Genomic DNA, 18,574 nt, shown 5'->3' on the forward strand with positions numbered 1-18,574 from the left:
TTTCTTAAAACTTTCAACCATCTACAACAATAATTTTGAGGAGTAACTCTTACCTAAAAGGACTCCATTGTTTGACTACCACCATTTTAATGTCCCACTTTTAAAATATAGTCTTGTGTTTTCATATCACTTGTGCCGAGTATTTAAATACATCGATGATAAACAATTGCGCATAAATCATAAGCTAATAAGTAGAGGCCATTATCACAACAAGAAATCAAAGAGGCTATAGGCAAAGGCAAAAATAAGAAATCAAACATAAACCACAATAAATCATCCCCAAATCACATTAAGGTGTCGTTTGAATTTGAAGATGAGTTGAGATGGGTTGTGAATAGTAGTGAGATGGGTTGTGAATAGTAATGAGGTTTGTGAGTTAAAGTTAATAAATAGTAATGAATTGTAATAAGATGATTTGAGATGAATTGAAATGAGTTGAGATTGGTTGCGAATACAAACCTCTCCTAAGTCACCTAAATATCACAGCAATGACAAGAAATCACCTCTCAAAGTAGGTTCCTCTTTCGTGCTCAAATCAGAAATCTAAGAAGATCACTCTATCGAATATGCAATCTATGGGTTTGAATGGAGAGTACAATCTAGATAAAGAAAATATAAATATACATTCTCCGAGTAACTTAGCGAAGATGAGTGTGATGTTTGACCAGAAAGCGAAGCAGATGAAAAAACGAGAGAGAGAGAAAGAGAGTCGACTTGGAATATCTCAAAACATTTGTGAATAGTAGTGAAATGGTTTAAGTTAAAGTGTTTTATTAAATTTTGAGAAATAAGAAAGATAAAATTGAATAAAAATATTATAAAGTTAAAGATTATTTACAAATAATTTTTAATATTATTTTTGTTTTAAAATTTAAAAAAGTAGTATTATATTTTGTATTGTGTTTGAGAGTTTAGAAAATTGTACTAATTAGATGAAAAAATTAAAATTTTGAATTGAAAAATATTTTCTATTTGATTGATATTTGGAAAGAAAAAATCTGAAAATATTTAAGATATATTATGTTGCCGAACCAGATTGGATTATTCTCATAGTCTTCAGACCCATTGTGGTGTGTTATCTTTAACTAACATAATTTTTCTAATCCCGTTTGGATACAAGAAGTGTTTCATCTCATTTCATATTATTTCATTATTATAATTTTTTTAAATTTTTACATAAAATATAATAAATAATTCAATTTTTTTAAATCTCAAAATAATAATAATATTAAAAAATAATATTTTAAAAATATTTTATTTAATTTTTAATTTTAATTTAATTCATCTTATTTTAATACACTATTAAACGGCATCTAAAGAAAAAGCTGTTCAAAATTTTCTTTTAAGAAAAGGAAAATCTAACAGCCATTCACTTCCATACGTACGCATCCACAGCACTTGATCATTTGCTTCTAACCTTTTCAACCTCCAAGTTCCGACAAAAGCAGTGATCATGAGACTTCGACCTGACAAGCCAACCATCCAAGTTGAAAACAAGCTGGAAGCTCGAAACTGGAGTGGTTCTAGAAACTTGAAACTTGAAAGACCTCCAAACCCCCGCCCCCACCCTCAATTCCCAAGACAAATAATCTGAGTCTGAGAAAAACAAAGAGCTCGGTTTCCTTATTTTTTTCTTTTATTTTATTTTGGGTTGGAGATTCGGTTTCTGCATTTGAGTTCGGATCTCAGATCCCTCGGTTCTTTACTATTGCACGCGCGCTGGAGGATCCATGTCAGGTATGCATGCATGATTCTGTACTGTTGAAAAGGGTTTTTAAACTTCGAAGTATACACTTATTTCTGACCACACTTCCACGGATTGCTTTGCTTCGTCTAATATTTACTAAACATGGACTTGGATGCTTTATTTTTTTTATTCGGGTGGTTCAATGGTTGATGAACGTAAGTTTTGACCGTGCAATGTTGCCGCTAGTGTTCCTACTTACCTAATATGGAAGTTTGTCGAATTTTGGTAGATGGAAGCTAAGCTGTTTTCCTAGTTTAAGTTTCTTTATTAGCTCTGAGATTATTAAGACTATATGAGCACCTATTGTAGGGTTATTGAGAACACGAGAGGAAAGAAAACTGAAAATTAAATTTTATGTACTCCATTTCCTTTTATGTTTTCAATCAAACACTCAAATTTAACTCAACTAACTCAAGTAGCTTTCCCAATCTTAGTTGAGGAAATCTTGAGTTTTGATAACATTTTCAATCAAATTTAGGATGTCTTTTTGGCTTCCTACACTTCCCCAGCAATTAAACAGAGCTTCGTTAGTTTTCTCAACCATTTTACCGCCTGAGACAAGTCCTTGGGGCTTTTGGTTTTGTAAGTTCCTGACAGTTTGTTTTAACAATTTGAAACTGTTTCATAGCTCCATTATGATCGAGAATATATCATGATGACAGAAGATGGCAATCCAAGAAGTGGAATACATACTATTTGCATTTATTCCTTACAACATGGATAAAAGAAGAGTTAAAATGGTTTTTGCAGCTAGTTATCTAGTTTAGCTGTAAGTTGGAAATGAAGAAGTGGTTTGGAGGCATGTTTGTCCTGGCTCTTGTTATGATCTTGGTTCTCCGTTACAGCCTTATGGGAATCCAGCCAAAGAAGCAGTCGGCATATAGTTTTTTTAAAAACCATCCGGCCAAGGAGTCTCAGAAAAAGGACAGCGGCTCCATTAGATCTTCAGAAATGCAAGTGAAGAAAGTTGCAAAGCCATCAATAAAGACCCCACTTGTAAATATTGAAGGACTCAGTGATCTCTATGCTTCCAAGAATCTTTCTGAAAAAGAGTCAAAGGCCTTGCTTGTATGGGCTCACTTGCGTACACTACTGTCCAGATCTGATGCTCTGCCTGGAACAGCGGAAGGGGTTAAAGAGGCTTCCATGGCATGGAATGATTTGTCCTCAACAATTGAGAAGGAAAGATCCTCCAAGTACAGCAACACTAACAGCTCCAAAGATAGAAATTGTCCTTACTCTGTGAGTACACTTGATCAGACAGCGCTGAATGGTGTAGTCATTCTCGAGATCCCGTGCGGTTTAGTTGAGGATTCTTCCATTACTTTAGTTGGCATTCCTGATGGGCACCATGGAAGCTTTCAAATTGAACTTGTAGGCTCACAACTTTCTGGGGAGCCCACGCCTCCTATTATCTTACATTTCAATGTCAGTCTGCCTGGAGATAATATGACAGAAGAGCCGTTTATCGTTCAGAATACATGGACTAGTGAAGCTGGGTGGGGAAAAGAGGAAAAATGTCCTGCTCATAGGTCTGCTAACATTGTCAAAGGTATGTTCCATAACACATTTTTGTCAAACAGATTTGCATCATATGAGAGTGTAGTTAATATAATGTGACTAGTCCAAATCAATTCTCTGGCAGCTTGCAGCTGCTTTAGACTGTATTTAGTTTTATTGGTGATGGAGCCATACTGTCATCATTTAATTTGGCACAGAACGAACACATAAGTCACATATACAAACTTACTCAACTCATGTATCTTCAATAATTTTATAATGTTTAAGCCATATATTTTCAAGACCATGAGTTTGTTATTTAGCCCTTTTTTATCTTTAACAAATTCGAAGTAGTTCTTGTGGTTAGTATCTAAAATATCTTAGCATATTTTACAGTTGATGGACTCGTTCTTTGCAATGAGCAAATTGTCAGGAGCACTGTGGAAGAGAATTCAAATGTGAGTCATCCTAGTAGTGACATGTTGAACAGTGTTTCCCGGGGAAGTGCCCATGGAAGTGCTAGTTTCCCATTTGTTGAAGGGAATCCTTTTACTGCCACATTGTGGGTTGGTATAGAGGGGTTTCACATGACTGTGAGTGGAAGGCATGAAACGTCCTTTGCATATAGGGAGGTAAGGTGCTAGATTATGTCTATTATACATAATAAAATGTGAAGCTGGGTAATACTGTGGAATTATGCATTTTTTATAGGAGTGATCAATCCTACCCTGGATGCAATTTCTACCAATGCAGAAACTTGAGCCATGGTCAGTTAGCAGAGTCAAAGTAGCAGGTGGCTTGGATCTCTTATCTGCCTTTGCTAAAGGCTTGCCTGTTTCTGAAGATAATGATTTAGTTATTGATGTGGAGCATCTCAAGGCTCCATCAGTTTCCAGAAAAAGATGTGTAATGTTGGTTGGTGTGTTCTCAACTGGAAATAATTTTGAGCGTCGAATGGCACTGAGGCGGTCTTGGATGCAATATGAGGCTGTACGTTCAGGGGATGTGGCTGTTCGATTTTTTGTTGGCCTTGTAAGTGATAAAACACATTCTGGATGGTGTTACTTTGTTCATATCAAGATGGCATTCATGCTATTACTTTGCTTTGGCCGTTCACAAAAATTAATCTTAGGCTGTAAATTTGTTTTTCTATTTCTTGCTTGTCTGTTGAATGAGGAGGGTAATTATCATAAGTTATTGTTTATTATTGTTCAGATGGTTTTAGAAATTCTCACAGGTGGTGGCATTATTGTGTTTATGGTACCATACTTTGGAATTTAGACTAAAATGTATCCCATAGGACCAAGCTCCTCCAGTCAGTCAGCTTGGCAAGAGTCCTTTGAAAATTGTATGTATGATATATTAGTCTTCTTTTAACATGTATAATATCTGATTCTAGCCTATTTCAGTACCCCTTGTCATTCGAGTTGTGCTATCTATTGAAATGGTCAGCTGGTGAGAAAGACAGTATGCTAACTTTGATTCCTTTTCTTTTGGGGGGTGGGGTACCTGCAGCACAAGAACAACCAAGTCAATTTTGAGCTATGGAGAGAAGCTCAAGCATATGGGGATGTCCAGCTGATGCCCTTTGTTGACTATTACAGCTTGATCGCTTTGAAAACAATAGCAATTTGCATCCTGGGGGTGAGTTAATCTGATTTGAATATTAAACAGAGATCATGTTATTGCAGCCATTTATTGCTACAAGAAAATTTATTCTCCTAAAAACTTCCCGAATCTCTGTGCTCGTTCATATTCAGGTTACCTTAGAGAATTTTGTTTTCCTTAATTGCTGAAGTTTACATCGTTGCATATGATGCTTTATTACTTTGAATAAAAAATAAATAAAGCAGCCTTATCTTTGGAAGATTACCGAATACTATACAAAGAAAACATGCAACATATGACTTCATTGCCTAATCTATGAATCAAAAAGGCTTGAAAATAACAGTTTTAGCCTCTGTTTGGTAAATGAAGTAGTCTCAGATTACTTTATTACTATTCACTACTATTTATAAACAGAACCCCAAGGGATTGGCCCAAGGGGCGAAGGCTCTGGTCTTCGGTATCACTCCCTTCAAGGTCTAAGGTTCAACACTTCATGGATACAAGCAATCCTTTGGGGTCACACCTCTTAGTGAAAAGCCAACGATTTAACCAGTTTCATGTACGAAAACTTCCGAGGGTGCAGTGCTTGGGACCAGGGTTTGCTCTGCAGGAATGGGTCCGAAGGGCCTTGCCTTATGAATAGTAGTGAAGTAATTTGAGAATATCTGAGAACAGTTGTGTTCCTAAACAAACCTTTAAGTTAACAAGTTTGGAATGATTTGTGAACACTAGGAGTATCTCATAGTTCTGGGAATAGTAGTGAAATGGTTTGAGTTAAGATGTTTTATTGGGTGTTGAGAAATGAAATAGAAAAGGTTGAATAAAAATATTAAAAAATTATTTTAAATATAATTTATTATTATTATTATTATTGTTTTTGTTTTGAAGTTTGAAAAAGTTGTATTGATTTTGTGTTTTGTTTTTAAGTTTGTAAAAGTTGTAATGATTAGATAATGTGATTAGATGAAAAAGTTGAAGATTTAAAATTGAAAAGTGTTGTATTTAAGTGATGTTTGGGAAGGAAATTGTGATAAGTTTTGAGAATTTCTCATCTTATTTCATTACTCAAACGTACCCTTAAACTAGTTTACCTTTATATACTTCTAAATGTAGCCTTTTTGTTCAATTGGCTTTCCCCCTTTTTTCTCGCCCTTTTCTTTCCGCCATCCCTCAAAATAGGTTAGCAGGGCCCTGTACATAGAACTAGGGGTGCTATCTGCACCCCCTGAGGCAGGGGAAACTGCATCCCGCACCCCGCACCCGCCCTAGCGGGGGATGTGGTTTCCCCTTGGGATCCGGCTCTGCCCCTAGGGGGCCCCCGTCCAGGGCAAATGGACCTAGGGCCCATTGGGCTCAGAACCTCTTTCTGGGCCATTTTGGGCCCATGTTTTTTTTTTTTTTTAGTCCTAAAAAAAATTATATTTTACAATTTACATATAACATCAAATTAAACAAAGGTTTTTTAAAGCATAAAACATGAAATCTAAGTATTCTAAGCTATTACAATAATACAAATTAATCTAAAAATATTACAAATTGTCAAATAATTGAAATGAATAATATTACAATATTAGAAAGTGTATCTGGTAGACTAACAAGATGACTTTGAGTCTTGAGATTGGAATTTGGGGGTGGTGGGCAAGTGAGACTGAGAGAATATAAAACCTTAAACATTAACAGGAAAACAAATTAGAATTACAAATAATGTAATGATATATACATATGTAAAAAAGTTAAAAACATAAAACTACAAGTACAAGTACAAACCAAGTGAGACTATCAAGGATTGTAGATTAGATCATTGAGAATTTGCATTTAGGGTTGGAACTTGGGCAAGTGAGGGTGTGAGACTATAAAACTTGAAAACAATTGAAACTGCTTTCTTACTTGGTGGGCCTAAGGGTGTAGGGTTAGGGGTAGGGGTAGTGGTAGGGGGGTCAGGAGGGCTAGTACTAAGGCTAGTGGTTGGATTTGCCTCTCTATCCATTCTCGTTGGCTAACAAAAACATGACATACATGATGACACGATGCAAAAACCATGACACAATTTCATAAAATCATATAGTGATAAACATCAAGGGGTTTCAATATTGAAAATTTGAAACCCCAAAATTAACAGATTTGGGGTTTCAGTATTGAAACCCATAAAATAAAGTTGTGAAACCCCCAAAACAGATTGTTAAATTAAATTAGGGGGGTTTCAAAATTGAAACCCCAAATATTTTGAAACCCCCCTAATTTAATTTAGGGTTTTGGATTGAAACCCTAGATTTACAATTTTACATCCCAACTTCCACCAAACATCATCACAAATTCACACGAATATATCCACAAATCACAACCCCATCCTCCAAATCCATTTATGAATCCCATCCTCCATAGTCCAATGAATCCAATCCAAAAACTAAAAATTAATTTAGGGTCCTCGAGATACTTACAAGATGAAGACGTTGGAGACACAAACTCGGCAAGGGCGTCAGCGTGAAATGATGGCAACAACGATGGCAACAAGTGAGAGAGAGAGAGGTTTGTGTGTGGGTCGTGAGGCAAGAGAGAGAGGTCAGAGGTGAGAGAGAGAGCTGAGGGAGTCTAAGAGAGGGTAGTCGAGAAAGGGGGGGGGGATTTATGCATTAAACAAAACGGCGTTGTTTTATTTAATGTATAAGTTTATATATATATATATATATTTATGTGTATATATATATGTAAAAGGTGCGGGGCCAGGTTAATGCGGACTGGGGCCAAGCTCGGTCCGTCCCCACACCAGCAGGGGTGCCTAGATGAGGGCGGATTGCCCCGCCACCCACATCCGGCGGATGGAGCCACCGCCCCTCCCCCCGGGGGGGGGGGGGGGGGGGGGGGACAGGGCCCCGCTGCCCTCCCCTGCATAGAAGCCGAGCATACATCTAAAGCATAGCATTACTATACCTTCCCTTTTCTTTGCGGGTTGGTTATTCGTCTGGCTTACGATGTATTTGGAAGCCCGCGTCCAAACGAGTATCTTACATGGAGTCAACAAGGAATTCCATAAATAATTGACCGTTTTGGTCTTTTGGAACAACTCGATGAATTTAGTAGATCTTTTTAGGAGGCCCCAATGACCATAGATGGAAACTATTTAATTTTCCCAGTGCGATGGTTGCCTACATTCTAGTGCTAAACTATAACAGAAAAATGTCAGTTCAGCATCTCATATATACTTACATGGATGTTGGCCTTAATTCATAGGTTCAGGAGGTAAAATAAGTACTGGAATAGTTTGGAAACCTGAGCATTGTTTTCTCTATATTCTTTCTAATTAAAGATCACTCATATGTCAGGAACGGCCTTTTAACTGATGGTACCACACATCTGACTTGTTCAGGATCATGCATATCTATGTCAATTTTTATTGCAGAAATTTGTTCGAGGACAAAAAAAACCAAGTAAACTATTTTTTAAATGAGAAACTAATACAAATACAGCCATTAAGCTGAGGAATGGAAGGAGCTTCAAATATTGTGAGTGGTCAATGGACTAGCTTAGAATGTTTTTCTTTAATACTTTATTCCATTAATCGATTGTAATAAATTATAATGGCCTGAACATTCAATCTCTAGACATCATGCATAGGTGTTGCTCCTATATATGTCCCATGTACTTGGGTTATGTCTATTTCTTTCATCAATAAAGTGCTTCTTTACTGATGAAAAAGATGGTCTGCTTTAGGGCTTTTCACTAATTTATGCTATGGCTTATCTGATGTTACCTATATGCTCTTTAGAATTTACCATTAGCTGTGGCACTCCAGCAAATGAAGATTTCATATTTGCTTATCGAATGTCTTATTTTCTAAATATGCAGACCAAAGTTCTTCCTGCCAAATATATCATGAAAACAGATGATGATGCTTTTGTTAGGATTGATGAAGTTCTCTCTAGTCTCAAGGGAAAGGCAGCGAATGGCCTCTTGTATGGTCTTATTTCTTTTGAATCAGCACCCCATAGGGACAAAGACAGCAAATGGTATATTAGTACTGAGGTATCCATCTTTGTAAAGTTTCTATTTATATGAATTATATTGTGCTTTTTTACTTGAATCTGATAATTCTCTCTCATTGAAGGAATGGCCCCATGCTTCATATCCTCCATGGGCCCATGGGCCAGGATATATTATCTCTCGAGACATCGCAAAATTCATTGTCCGTGGGCACCAGGAAAGAGGCCTTAAGGTAAAATGTACTTAAAATTGTTCTATTTGTAAAGAGAAGGTTGAGAAAGAAGAAACACGGTCAAATAGATAGAGACGGTGTTTAGGGAGTTGTTGGAACAATCAATGATTTGCAAATCCCATTCATATTGATAGGTTTTGAACTTCATCACAAGGACTGCTCAAGTCTGTAGCTTCATTTGTGCTATACATATGTGTGCGAGGTTTCAAAATTTTGCAAAGCCTGTAGTTGTACCGGTCTGCACAGGGGAAGCTGCTCTAGTTTGTTACCAAGATGCATCAAGATAGCCCTGTTCTGACTCTATGTCAAACAAACCTTCGAGTCATCAGTGTTGCCATGATACATGTCCCCCAGGAATAAACAAATTGCCATAGAACCTGCATTTTTGTGCTAGTTGCTAAGTTATTCTCACAGTTATGGTAATTTCTTCTTCTTGACACTTGTCATTACACTTTTCCAGCTTTTTAAACTGGAAGATGTGGCGATGGGCATATGGATTGAACAATATAAGAAGAACGGTCAAGAAGTGCATTACATAAATGATGATAGGTTTTTCAATGCCGGATGCGAACAGGGTTATGTTCTCGCACATTATCAAGGCCCAAGGAAGGTGTTGTGCCTTTGGGAGATGCTTCAGAAAGAGCACCGGGCCATTTGCTGCGAGTAAACATCAAGTTTAATGACGCGTGAATGATGATGAGCAGCTCAACTCTTTGATGTCAGAGTCAAGTCAAAAGCAGTTTGGCAACTGGAATTTGAATTGCTTTTCTTGAAACTATTGGTATTCTATTCTTTGTTGCATGCCCCTGGTGGCATGCAATGCCTAGATATTCCCAGTTTGGCAATGAGTTCCTTCTTTCTTCGTGTTATTTTCTACTGATATTTTTTCCTCTTTTAATTTTTGGTCTCAATTTATTATTGTTCATTTGTGCCAGTTTTTGGCCGTTGTGAAGAGGTCAAAGTTTAGCATCTAAGAGAAAAAAAGAAAAAGAAAAAGGGTGACGAGCTTTTTGGTTGTACTCTTGTAAGAAAGGATGGATAGATAGAACCCCCTGCATGATCCTTTTTTCCGAGCATTTTTATTGAATTAGTTAAAAGTTAAATCTATTGAGTATTTAATTATTAGAGAGTAAAATATGTTCACAATAGATTGAAATTTTGCTACAGTGACTTTCAAAAAAATTTTCAAATTTGAAAGTTACTGTATATACATCAAATATATATTTTATTAATTATTTCTCTTCTTTTCTTTTTATCACATATTTTATCACAATTGATATATTAATTTAAGTTTGTGATATATTAATTTAATAAGAATATGATTATTAATTAATATATAATAGGTATAATAGTAAAATATGATAAAATAAAATGAATTAATAATTGAAAAAATTAAGTATTTTGGAAATTATTAGTTATTCATTACTATATAATGAATAAATGTATAATCTAATGTGAAGATTTGATGTGAATAATTAAAATTAAATTCATCTTATATTATTTTATTGTTATATAATGAAAAAATAATTATTTTAATGTGGAGATTTATGTGAATGGAATAGTCAAAAGTTAAATTTTTCTTATATTTATAAAAATATCTTTTAATTTTGACTAATCAGAGTGCTCTAAAGCACAACAAAGTGGGTTTATTTCTGCTGGTTACAACTTTGTATTCCCATATTGGGCTGGTTAAGCCCATCATACCAAGAGTTATAATATCCTTTGCTTTAACAACCAAGGCCCAACAAGAGTTATATTTAGGTTTCGTTTGAAAATACAATTCATCATTATAATTTTTTTAAATTTTAATATAAAATATAATAAATAATTTAATTTTTTTAAATTTTAAAACAATAATAATAATAATAAATAATATTCTAATAATATTTTATCAATTCAACTTAATTTAACTTATTTCAACATCTAAACGTATCTTTAGCCTTTTATAATAGAATTATGTTACATACAGTTACTTTTGTGTATTCTTTACGCATTCTGCTTATATGATTGATCAAAATAGTTATTTTATATTAAAAATAATGATACAACTAATCATATTAGTAGAATGTATAAAGAGTATGTAAAAGTAACTAAAATAGTAATAGGCATAAAGTAACTGAAATAGTAATAGGCGTGTCTCTCTCTTCGTATATAATTTTTTGTCCCTTCCAGAAATGTGTACAAGGACTGTAGGGAGGTGGGTCACGTGGCTTTATTTATTTAATTATTTATTTTCCTGCCGTGTACACTAATAGACCACGTTTGCTTAAATCTAGAGGCATCGCCAAGACCCCAACAACCCTACAATATTATGCTATTATATATCACTGTAAATGTGATAGCTGCACTCCAAATCCCAAAATGTCTTCACTTTCTTTTGTTCCAACAAGGAAAACGTGATTATGTCAAAACAAAACCAAGGAAAATGTGATCATTTTCCCATTTACAGTTACTTAGGAGTGATAAATGCCTCTTAAATAATATTGCCAACCAGACCCCACACTGAACGTAGCTTGCCATCCCATTCACATTTGCAATATACCGCATGTACCTGCTTGCTTCACATGCATTCTACCCTTCCATCTCTTTATATTATATCCTATTTGACACTTTCATAGATGTTATAATTTATTGGAAACCTTACTTGTAATTAATGCTAGAAGTAAATGATATTATCATCCAATCAAATTCCACGAATTCAAGCATATTTTTTTAGAATAATACTAAATATAGTTTTAGGGTGTACAAATCCCGTACACTCATTTTGAAAAAAAGAGTAAATTTGGGATCTATGTGAAAAAATATTTTTTTAATGAAAAAATGAGTATACGAGACCTACAAAACTTAAAATTGTATCTAATATTACTCTTTCTCAATTTATTTTTATCTAATGTGATAAAAATATATATATATATATTAATCTCATGAATATTCTCTCTCTCCAAACTCCTCTTTTTGCACCGATATAAAGAGTGAGCTTTGGCTCCTAAGTAGTATTATATACTACATTTTCATTCTATTTTTATCTTATTATATAAGATATGACATATATACCACCATTTAATGATAAAAAATCTTTAAATGGTGATAAATATATTACATTTTATATAATAAAATAAAAGTAAAATGATAATATAATGTATAAAATTTTCCTTTTAACTCCTTCCTCTCATATTCCCTTCCCTATCCCATTCCAAGGTTTAGAAGTTAAAAACTACTTTTATAAAGGTTTTATTTGTATATTTTTCTCATATACACTCGAGTCTCACGTGCCATTCAAGAGGGCACCTGGCGGCATCTCCAACTCTCAAATCTTTTAAACGTTTCGGAATCAAACCATGATTACCCCTCCCTAATTCACATGCCAGAGTATATTTTTTTGTGTTGGGTCTACTCACCTCTCTTTTATTGTTATTAATATATATATATATTGCATAATGCATATGGGAAATGGGAGATGGGTGTAATTGACTAACGTGTTACCTACGCTCCTCCCTTTAAATTTTATTTTATTTTACTTTCATTGGTTAATACCTTTCTCAAAGCATCTAGTTACAGAACAAAAAAGGAAAGAAAACTTGAGAGGTAAGCTAATATGATTGGTCTTGGTCTTGGTCTTTGTCTTAAACAAATTAATTGCGATAAGTGTAGCACGAGACGGCCCGATAAGGGAAAAAAAAAAGTTTTTTTTAAAAAAAAAAAAGATTTTATTCATCTTTTTATACCTTTAAATATATATATTTTTAAAATATCTACAACATCATTAAAAAAAAACTTCTTTAATTATTAAGTTAACAAAAAAATAAAAATTTATATATCATACTACCATCTTATTATACATAATGTAACACATTCATCACTAATAAATAATTATTTATCAGATAATTTTTTATTATTTAATAATAATAAATATATCACGTCTTATATAATAAAATGAAAATAAATAGTAATGTGATATATAACATTACTAAAAAAGAATTATCGAAATCCAATCAAAACCCAACCGTCGGTTAGAGTAGATTTTTCTTAATTGAGTCTGGATCTAATTGCTATTGGAACCCAAACTGTCGGTTAGAGTAGATTTTTCTTAATTGAGTCCGGATCTGATTGCATTAGTTCGGATCTGGCGACGGCCACTTTTATAAAAGTCCCTCCCCACCAACTACTAGCACACGTACGTAACCCCATCTTGAGTATTAATGCACGTCACCAAGAAACAAAAAACATCAAAAACAAAAGGAACTTTAATCATTTCGTTCTCCATGAAAAAAATCTAAATTAATTCTGATACGGGATATATAAGTTTCGGACACTCGTTTTGATATGAGTTGAGTGTACTATAAAAAATAAATAAATATTTATATAAATTATTTTATTTTTATAAAGCTATTATTTTCAAGTGAATGCACATATAACCGCCATTGAAAAATAAGGTGTAATAGAGAAAGGGAGAGCAATTGCGTCTACGTTTTGTTTCTAACTTTCTTCTCCCATTATAGAGATTAGAGAACTACATTTCTAACTTTATTGCCTTGAGGTTTACGTCATTTTACTGGGTTGCATGCGGGACAAAACATAGTACTTCCTTTTAGGATTTCCACCAAACTACTGTTTCCTTTTGAAAAGTTATCCAATTAGGATCACTTTTGAACGAATTAGAGATTACTATTAAACTTCTATTGCATTTAAAAGTGTTGGATAAAACTTTTATTGCAGTACTCGCGCGAGTTTCCCAGCAAAACATGCCAGAATTAAGTATATCGTGTCCAACTAAAACAAATCAATCTTTATGTTGTGTTTTCAAACTGTATTTTCAGATTGAGTTAGTTCACATACAATTTACATAGAGTCTAGATATTTTCAGATAAATCCATATAGTTATATTTAAAAAAATTTAAAATTATAATAATATTTTTTTTAAAATAATATTTTTTCTCTTTTTATTCTCATTCATCAATAAAACTATACAATAGAATTTCTTTTCCAGACTCTTTTACTATTATTTATTATTATTTAATTATTATTTATAAATTATTTTATTGAATAATAATACAAGATATTTTTAACATCCAGAGACTTATAGTGCCCAATCCAACCTTATCTGTGCATTCTCACTATCGTAAATCATTTCCTTTCGTTAAATAACATCCATAATTTGTTATCCCGCGTATTTTTTATAATTTAAGAAGATTAACATCATTAAATATATCTATGGGGAATGAAAATCTCATATTAAATATTAGAAAAATATTTTATTCACAAAAGAAATGTTGTAAAAGTAAACTTAATAATTTGTAAAGTGATAAGTCAGATTATAAAATTGTTTATATTATAAAGTAAATTTAACATATTCACATCTATTTGTGAGCTTACTATAAATTAACGTGATCTGATATAATAAATCAGATAATAAAATTGTTTTTATTATAAAATAATTTTTTTTTAAACAAGCTTTAACTTTATATATAAAGGAAAAAAGAACATTGAGTCTATGCTTTTTATTTACAAACATATCTACTTTAATGTAAAATTACTTTTATTTGTAACTTTCTCTTTAAAAAGATAATAATTATAGTCGTGAGTGTATAAGTATCGTGTAATTATTTTAAAAAAATAAATAAATTCAAGATTTACATAAAAGAAAAAATTAATTTTTTAATATTAGACTCTACTCTTTTTTAAAACGATTGCTTGACATTTACGTAATTTATTTAATATTACTCTTCTTTTTATAAAATCTTTTTTATCCCGTAGCACTTGCGTCATTCGTGACATTCTCCAGGCCGGTTCACGCGGTTCTATTTGAGCTGGCAAGTGTCGGTTACAAAACCGGTCGTGCCGGCCCAACCGGTGTTTACCTCTCCCAAGTCGACCTGATTATAATCTCCACAACCCAATCCAAAAACCAAAACAATCCAATCCAAACCCTCGCAATATAGCACGTAAAAATTCCTTGACGGAGAAAACAGAAAACGCTACTAATTCATTTCACAGAAAATCCCAAACTCGTGCAATTCTCTGAGTCGCAGATCACCCTAGCTGAGATGATCGCTAGCAAGAACATGGTGGCTGAGGCTGAGGTTATCTGCCAGCCGAGCCTCCCCGTGCTGGACGTGAAGTATCATCTGCGCGTGGCTCCCACCCAAGAACACAACCTTCCGATCGACGTGGTGGCCTCCCCTTCTTCTTCTTCGATCTCTGCCGATATGTCACGCTTCGATTCCGTACGTTTCTTGAATACCAAAAAGCTGTTCTTGTTTTTTGATGTTATGGTTGTCTTGGTTATTTATTTATTTATTATTACGGGTCCATTAATCCCAGTAGTTGAAGCCTTATACTTGTGTGCTGGTTTAACGTTTAAGCACGATTCGTTACTCGCATACTTTTTATTGGGGGATGATTACAAGATGTCTTATATTCATGGAGCTTGGAGTTCCAAAGTTTTTGGGGTTTTATTTGATGGTTGAGAGAATTGAATTACTTGAATTTATGTTCTAGATTCTGATCCTTTCTCCAAAAATCGAAGCAATCAACTGAGGTAATTGCAGAAAAAGTTTCAAATTCTTGTTGGTTTTCCGTTGCAGTAACTCGACACAAGCTTTTCTTGATCTGCATGATTCTTGATTTGAATCACGATATGGTATCTGGTTCTGTACTTAATTATTTATTTTTGGCCTTGTTTGCTAATCTAAGTTACACATATATAGTTTTTGTAGATTTATGGAAAATGAAATTTGCCTTGCTAGAAGTTTTAGCATTGGGGAATCCGTTTAATGGTATTAGTACTTCTATGATATCTTAGACGTTTTTCCCCAACTTCATATTTGTCATAGGCTACTTTTTCTTTGCAAAGCTTGCAAATTTTAGGACAGATATATCAGGATTTGGTATTATGTTAAGTCTCTTGATATGACAGGATGGTGAATTACAAAATTAGACCCTAGGAAGCACTGATGCCAATATAGAACATGCGTAAGATATGATACGATGGAAAATATTGAAAAATTAGGATATGGTAGGGCAATTTTTTAATCAGTAATCTGTATTTCAGTTGTATTTGATGTTAATTTAGGATTAAGAAATAAATAAAAATCAACAAAATGTTTAAAAACACACATACAGGTGATTTTGACCGAGAATACATAATATATATGCACGTCCATACCCTATAAAATTATATTTATAATATAATTAAACAATCATAAAATCTATCACCAGTTTTATAATTCAACAACTCAACAAAATTCAACAACAACAACAATAATAAAAGAATTAAAGCCACAGTGACAGTTTGCTGGTGTATCAAAAGGAGGTAGGTACTAAAGGACTGGGCACTGGCTTCTCTGCTGTATATGCAGTGGTATGAACCTCGAAGTGGATGATGCCGTAGCAGTGGTGGAACAAACAAGCTATGTTTGAGCTGATTTGTGTCTTGAGTTGGAAACTGGCATCCAGGGATCTTGGAGTAGCTGTCCTTCATAGATTATAGCCATAGTTCCACTAACTGGTGGCTTGTTAGTGCCAATTAATAATATTCCTAAGACTCTTCCTAAGGCTATATTGTAACTATAAGTCTATATATGGATCAAGAGTTGTTTTGTGTCTTGATTTATACTTGGATAAGACATATGATGATTTGTAACGTATAGCTGGCAGCTTTCCTTTCCGTGAATAAGAACTAAAGGAATGCAATCAACAGCTTGGGATTTTATTATGAATCTATAAAAAATCTTTTTGATAAGTAAAATGAAAAACTTGAATATAATGTAAACAAGAAAAACCTAGAAAAGATGGAGGGGGGGGGGGGGGGGGGGGGGGGGGGGGGGGGGGGGGGGGGGGGGGGGGAATACATTTGGTAACATAAGTGCAGGAAAAAAAGAACAAGGAAATATTTTTATAGCCTTGAAAGAGAATTGTTACACTTGGTGAAATCAGATCAATTTATGTTTTCTTTCAATGGATTTGATATGGGGCAGTTCTGTTTATGCTTCCTTGTTCAAAGTTATGTCATTTCCTTACCTTTTTTTTTTTTTTGTTCTTTTACAATTTCCTTGCAATGCATTAAGTAGATACCTTTGTGATCGGCTAACCTTTGTAACCTTTGTAATTCTTCGATCAGGTGGTTAATTGCTCAGACACCATTAAAGATGCCGTCATCATAGAAGCTTCTGCCGCAAAGTTTGTTCCAAATATTCGTTCTGGTAGCTATGCTGATATTGGACCAAGGATATCCATGGATGATGAACACATTCAAATTGATGATCTATCTTCCTACATGGGTTCCTTGTTCAGGTGCCATATGCCTAGTGCTTTTTATGCAGTATTTGATGGTCATGGAGGGCCTGATGCAGCTACTTATATTAAGAAAAATGCTATGAGATTATTGTTTGAAGATGCTGATTTGCCACAAACATCTGATATAGATGCCATCTACTTAAAAGAGTTGGAGAATTCTCATCGAAAAGCATTTTTATTGGCAGATCTTGCCTTGGCCAATGAATGCAGTGTTAGCAATTCCTGTGGAACAACAGCACTGACTGCACTAATACTTGGAAGGCATTTACTGGTTGCAAATGCTGGTGACTGTCGAGCGGTACTCTGCCGGAAAGGACTAGCTGTTGAGATGTCTCAAGATCATAAGCCTTCTTATCTACCAGAACTAAAGCGAGTTGAGGAATTAGGTGGCAACATCAATGACGGGTATCTCAATGGTCTCAGTGTCACCCGAGCCCTTGGAGACTGGGACTTGAAATTTCCACCTGGTTCTGCATCACCTCTCATCGCTGAACCAGATGTTCAGCAGGTTGTGTTAACAGCTGATGATGAGTTCTTGATTATAGGTTGTGATGGGATCTGGGATGTCATGTCTAGCCAGTGTGCAGTCAGTTTTGTCCGCCGAGGATTGAGGAAGTATGATGATCCACAGCAGTGTGCCAGGGAACTGGTCATGGAAGCATTACGCTTAAATACAACCGATAATATCACTGTGATTGTTATCTGCTTATCTTGCCCTTCTCGTGAACATGCCGTTGAGTCATATCCTAGACGACCACGGTGGAGGCCTTGTTGTCTTTCTGAGGAGGCACGACATAGATTGAAGAGCTTGCTAGAAGGGAACTGAATTTAAAGAATCCATTTTATTTACTGATATTTTAATGAGAAAGGATTTTTTTCCCCCTAGTATCGGCTGTTTCAGATTGTTCAGAAAAAGCGGCCAGCAATTTTGCCGGGGTTGAAAGAGAATTTGGGTTTTGTCCGAACCCTTCCATTGGAAGCTGTGTTTGTCATTGCCAAACATTTTGAATTGGACTCATCAGATGAGGGATATGTCTCATAACAGGATCTCTTATGCAAGAGATTCAGTTTCACAGTTCTAAGCAAATGGACACAAGTCAAGTACAAATGCGATAAAAGTGTCATTGATTGTATATTTGTGATATATGTATGTTTCACTGTATATTTAGGTCTCTCTCTCTCTCTCTCTCTCTCTATATATATATATATAGGTT

The 18,574-nt window shown here is 34.4% G+C and overlaps 2 protein-coding genes and 1 long non-coding RNA gene across 6 annotated transcripts; all 3 read left to right on the plus strand.

The window, feature by feature from the left end:
* The first annotated feature begins 1,370 nt into the window (after positions 1–1,370).
* On the plus strand, positions 1,371–10,135 carry LOC121237594 (hydroxyproline O-galactosyltransferase GALT3). Of its 4 annotated transcripts, none has more exons than XM_041134417.1 (8): positions 1,371–1,737; positions 2,376–3,299; positions 3,644–3,879; positions 4,001–4,279; positions 4,763–4,891; positions 8,699–8,875; positions 8,958–9,065; positions 9,526–10,135. In XM_041134417.1, exons 2-8 carry the CDS (start codon positions 2,528–2,530, stop codon positions 9,730–9,732), a joined length of 1,908 nt encoding a protein of 635 aa, XP_040990351.1. In that variant the 5' UTR covers positions 1,371–1,737; positions 2,376–2,527; the 3' UTR covers positions 9,733–10,135. The 4 variants fall into 4 exon arrangements, with proteins under 4 accessions (XP_040990351.1, XP_040990368.1, XP_040990360.1 ...); XM_041134434.1 differs by having other exon boundaries at positions 2,410–3,299; XM_041134426.1 differs by having other exon boundaries at positions 2,498–3,299.
* On the plus strand, positions 5,859–6,721 carry LOC121238109. Its single transcript, XR_005935088.1, has 2 exons — positions 5,859–6,241; positions 6,631–6,721. It is a non-coding gene; the product is annotated as an uncharacterized LOC121238109 (long non-coding RNA).
* A 4,694-nt stretch (positions 10,136–14,829) lies between the features above and the next one.
* Positions 14,830–18,522, plus strand: LOC121237749 (probable protein phosphatase 2C 13). Its single transcript, XM_041134617.1, has 2 exons — positions 14,830–15,289; positions 17,185–18,522. The coding sequence occupies exons 1-2, from the start codon at positions 15,110–15,112 to the stop codon at positions 18,184–18,186; spliced, it is 1,182 nt and encodes a 393-aa protein (XP_040990551.1). The 5' UTR covers positions 14,830–15,109; the 3' UTR covers positions 18,187–18,522.
* The last annotated feature ends 52 nt before the right edge of the window (positions 18,523–18,574 follow it).

The sequence above is a fragment of the Juglans microcarpa x Juglans regia genome, chromosome 1D, assembly GCF_004785595.1.
Source record: "Juglans microcarpa x Juglans regia isolate MS1-56 chromosome 1D, Jm3101_v1.0, whole genome shotgun sequence".
NCBI lineage: Eukaryota > Viridiplantae > Streptophyta > Magnoliopsida > Fagales > Juglandaceae > Juglans > Juglans microcarpa x Juglans regia.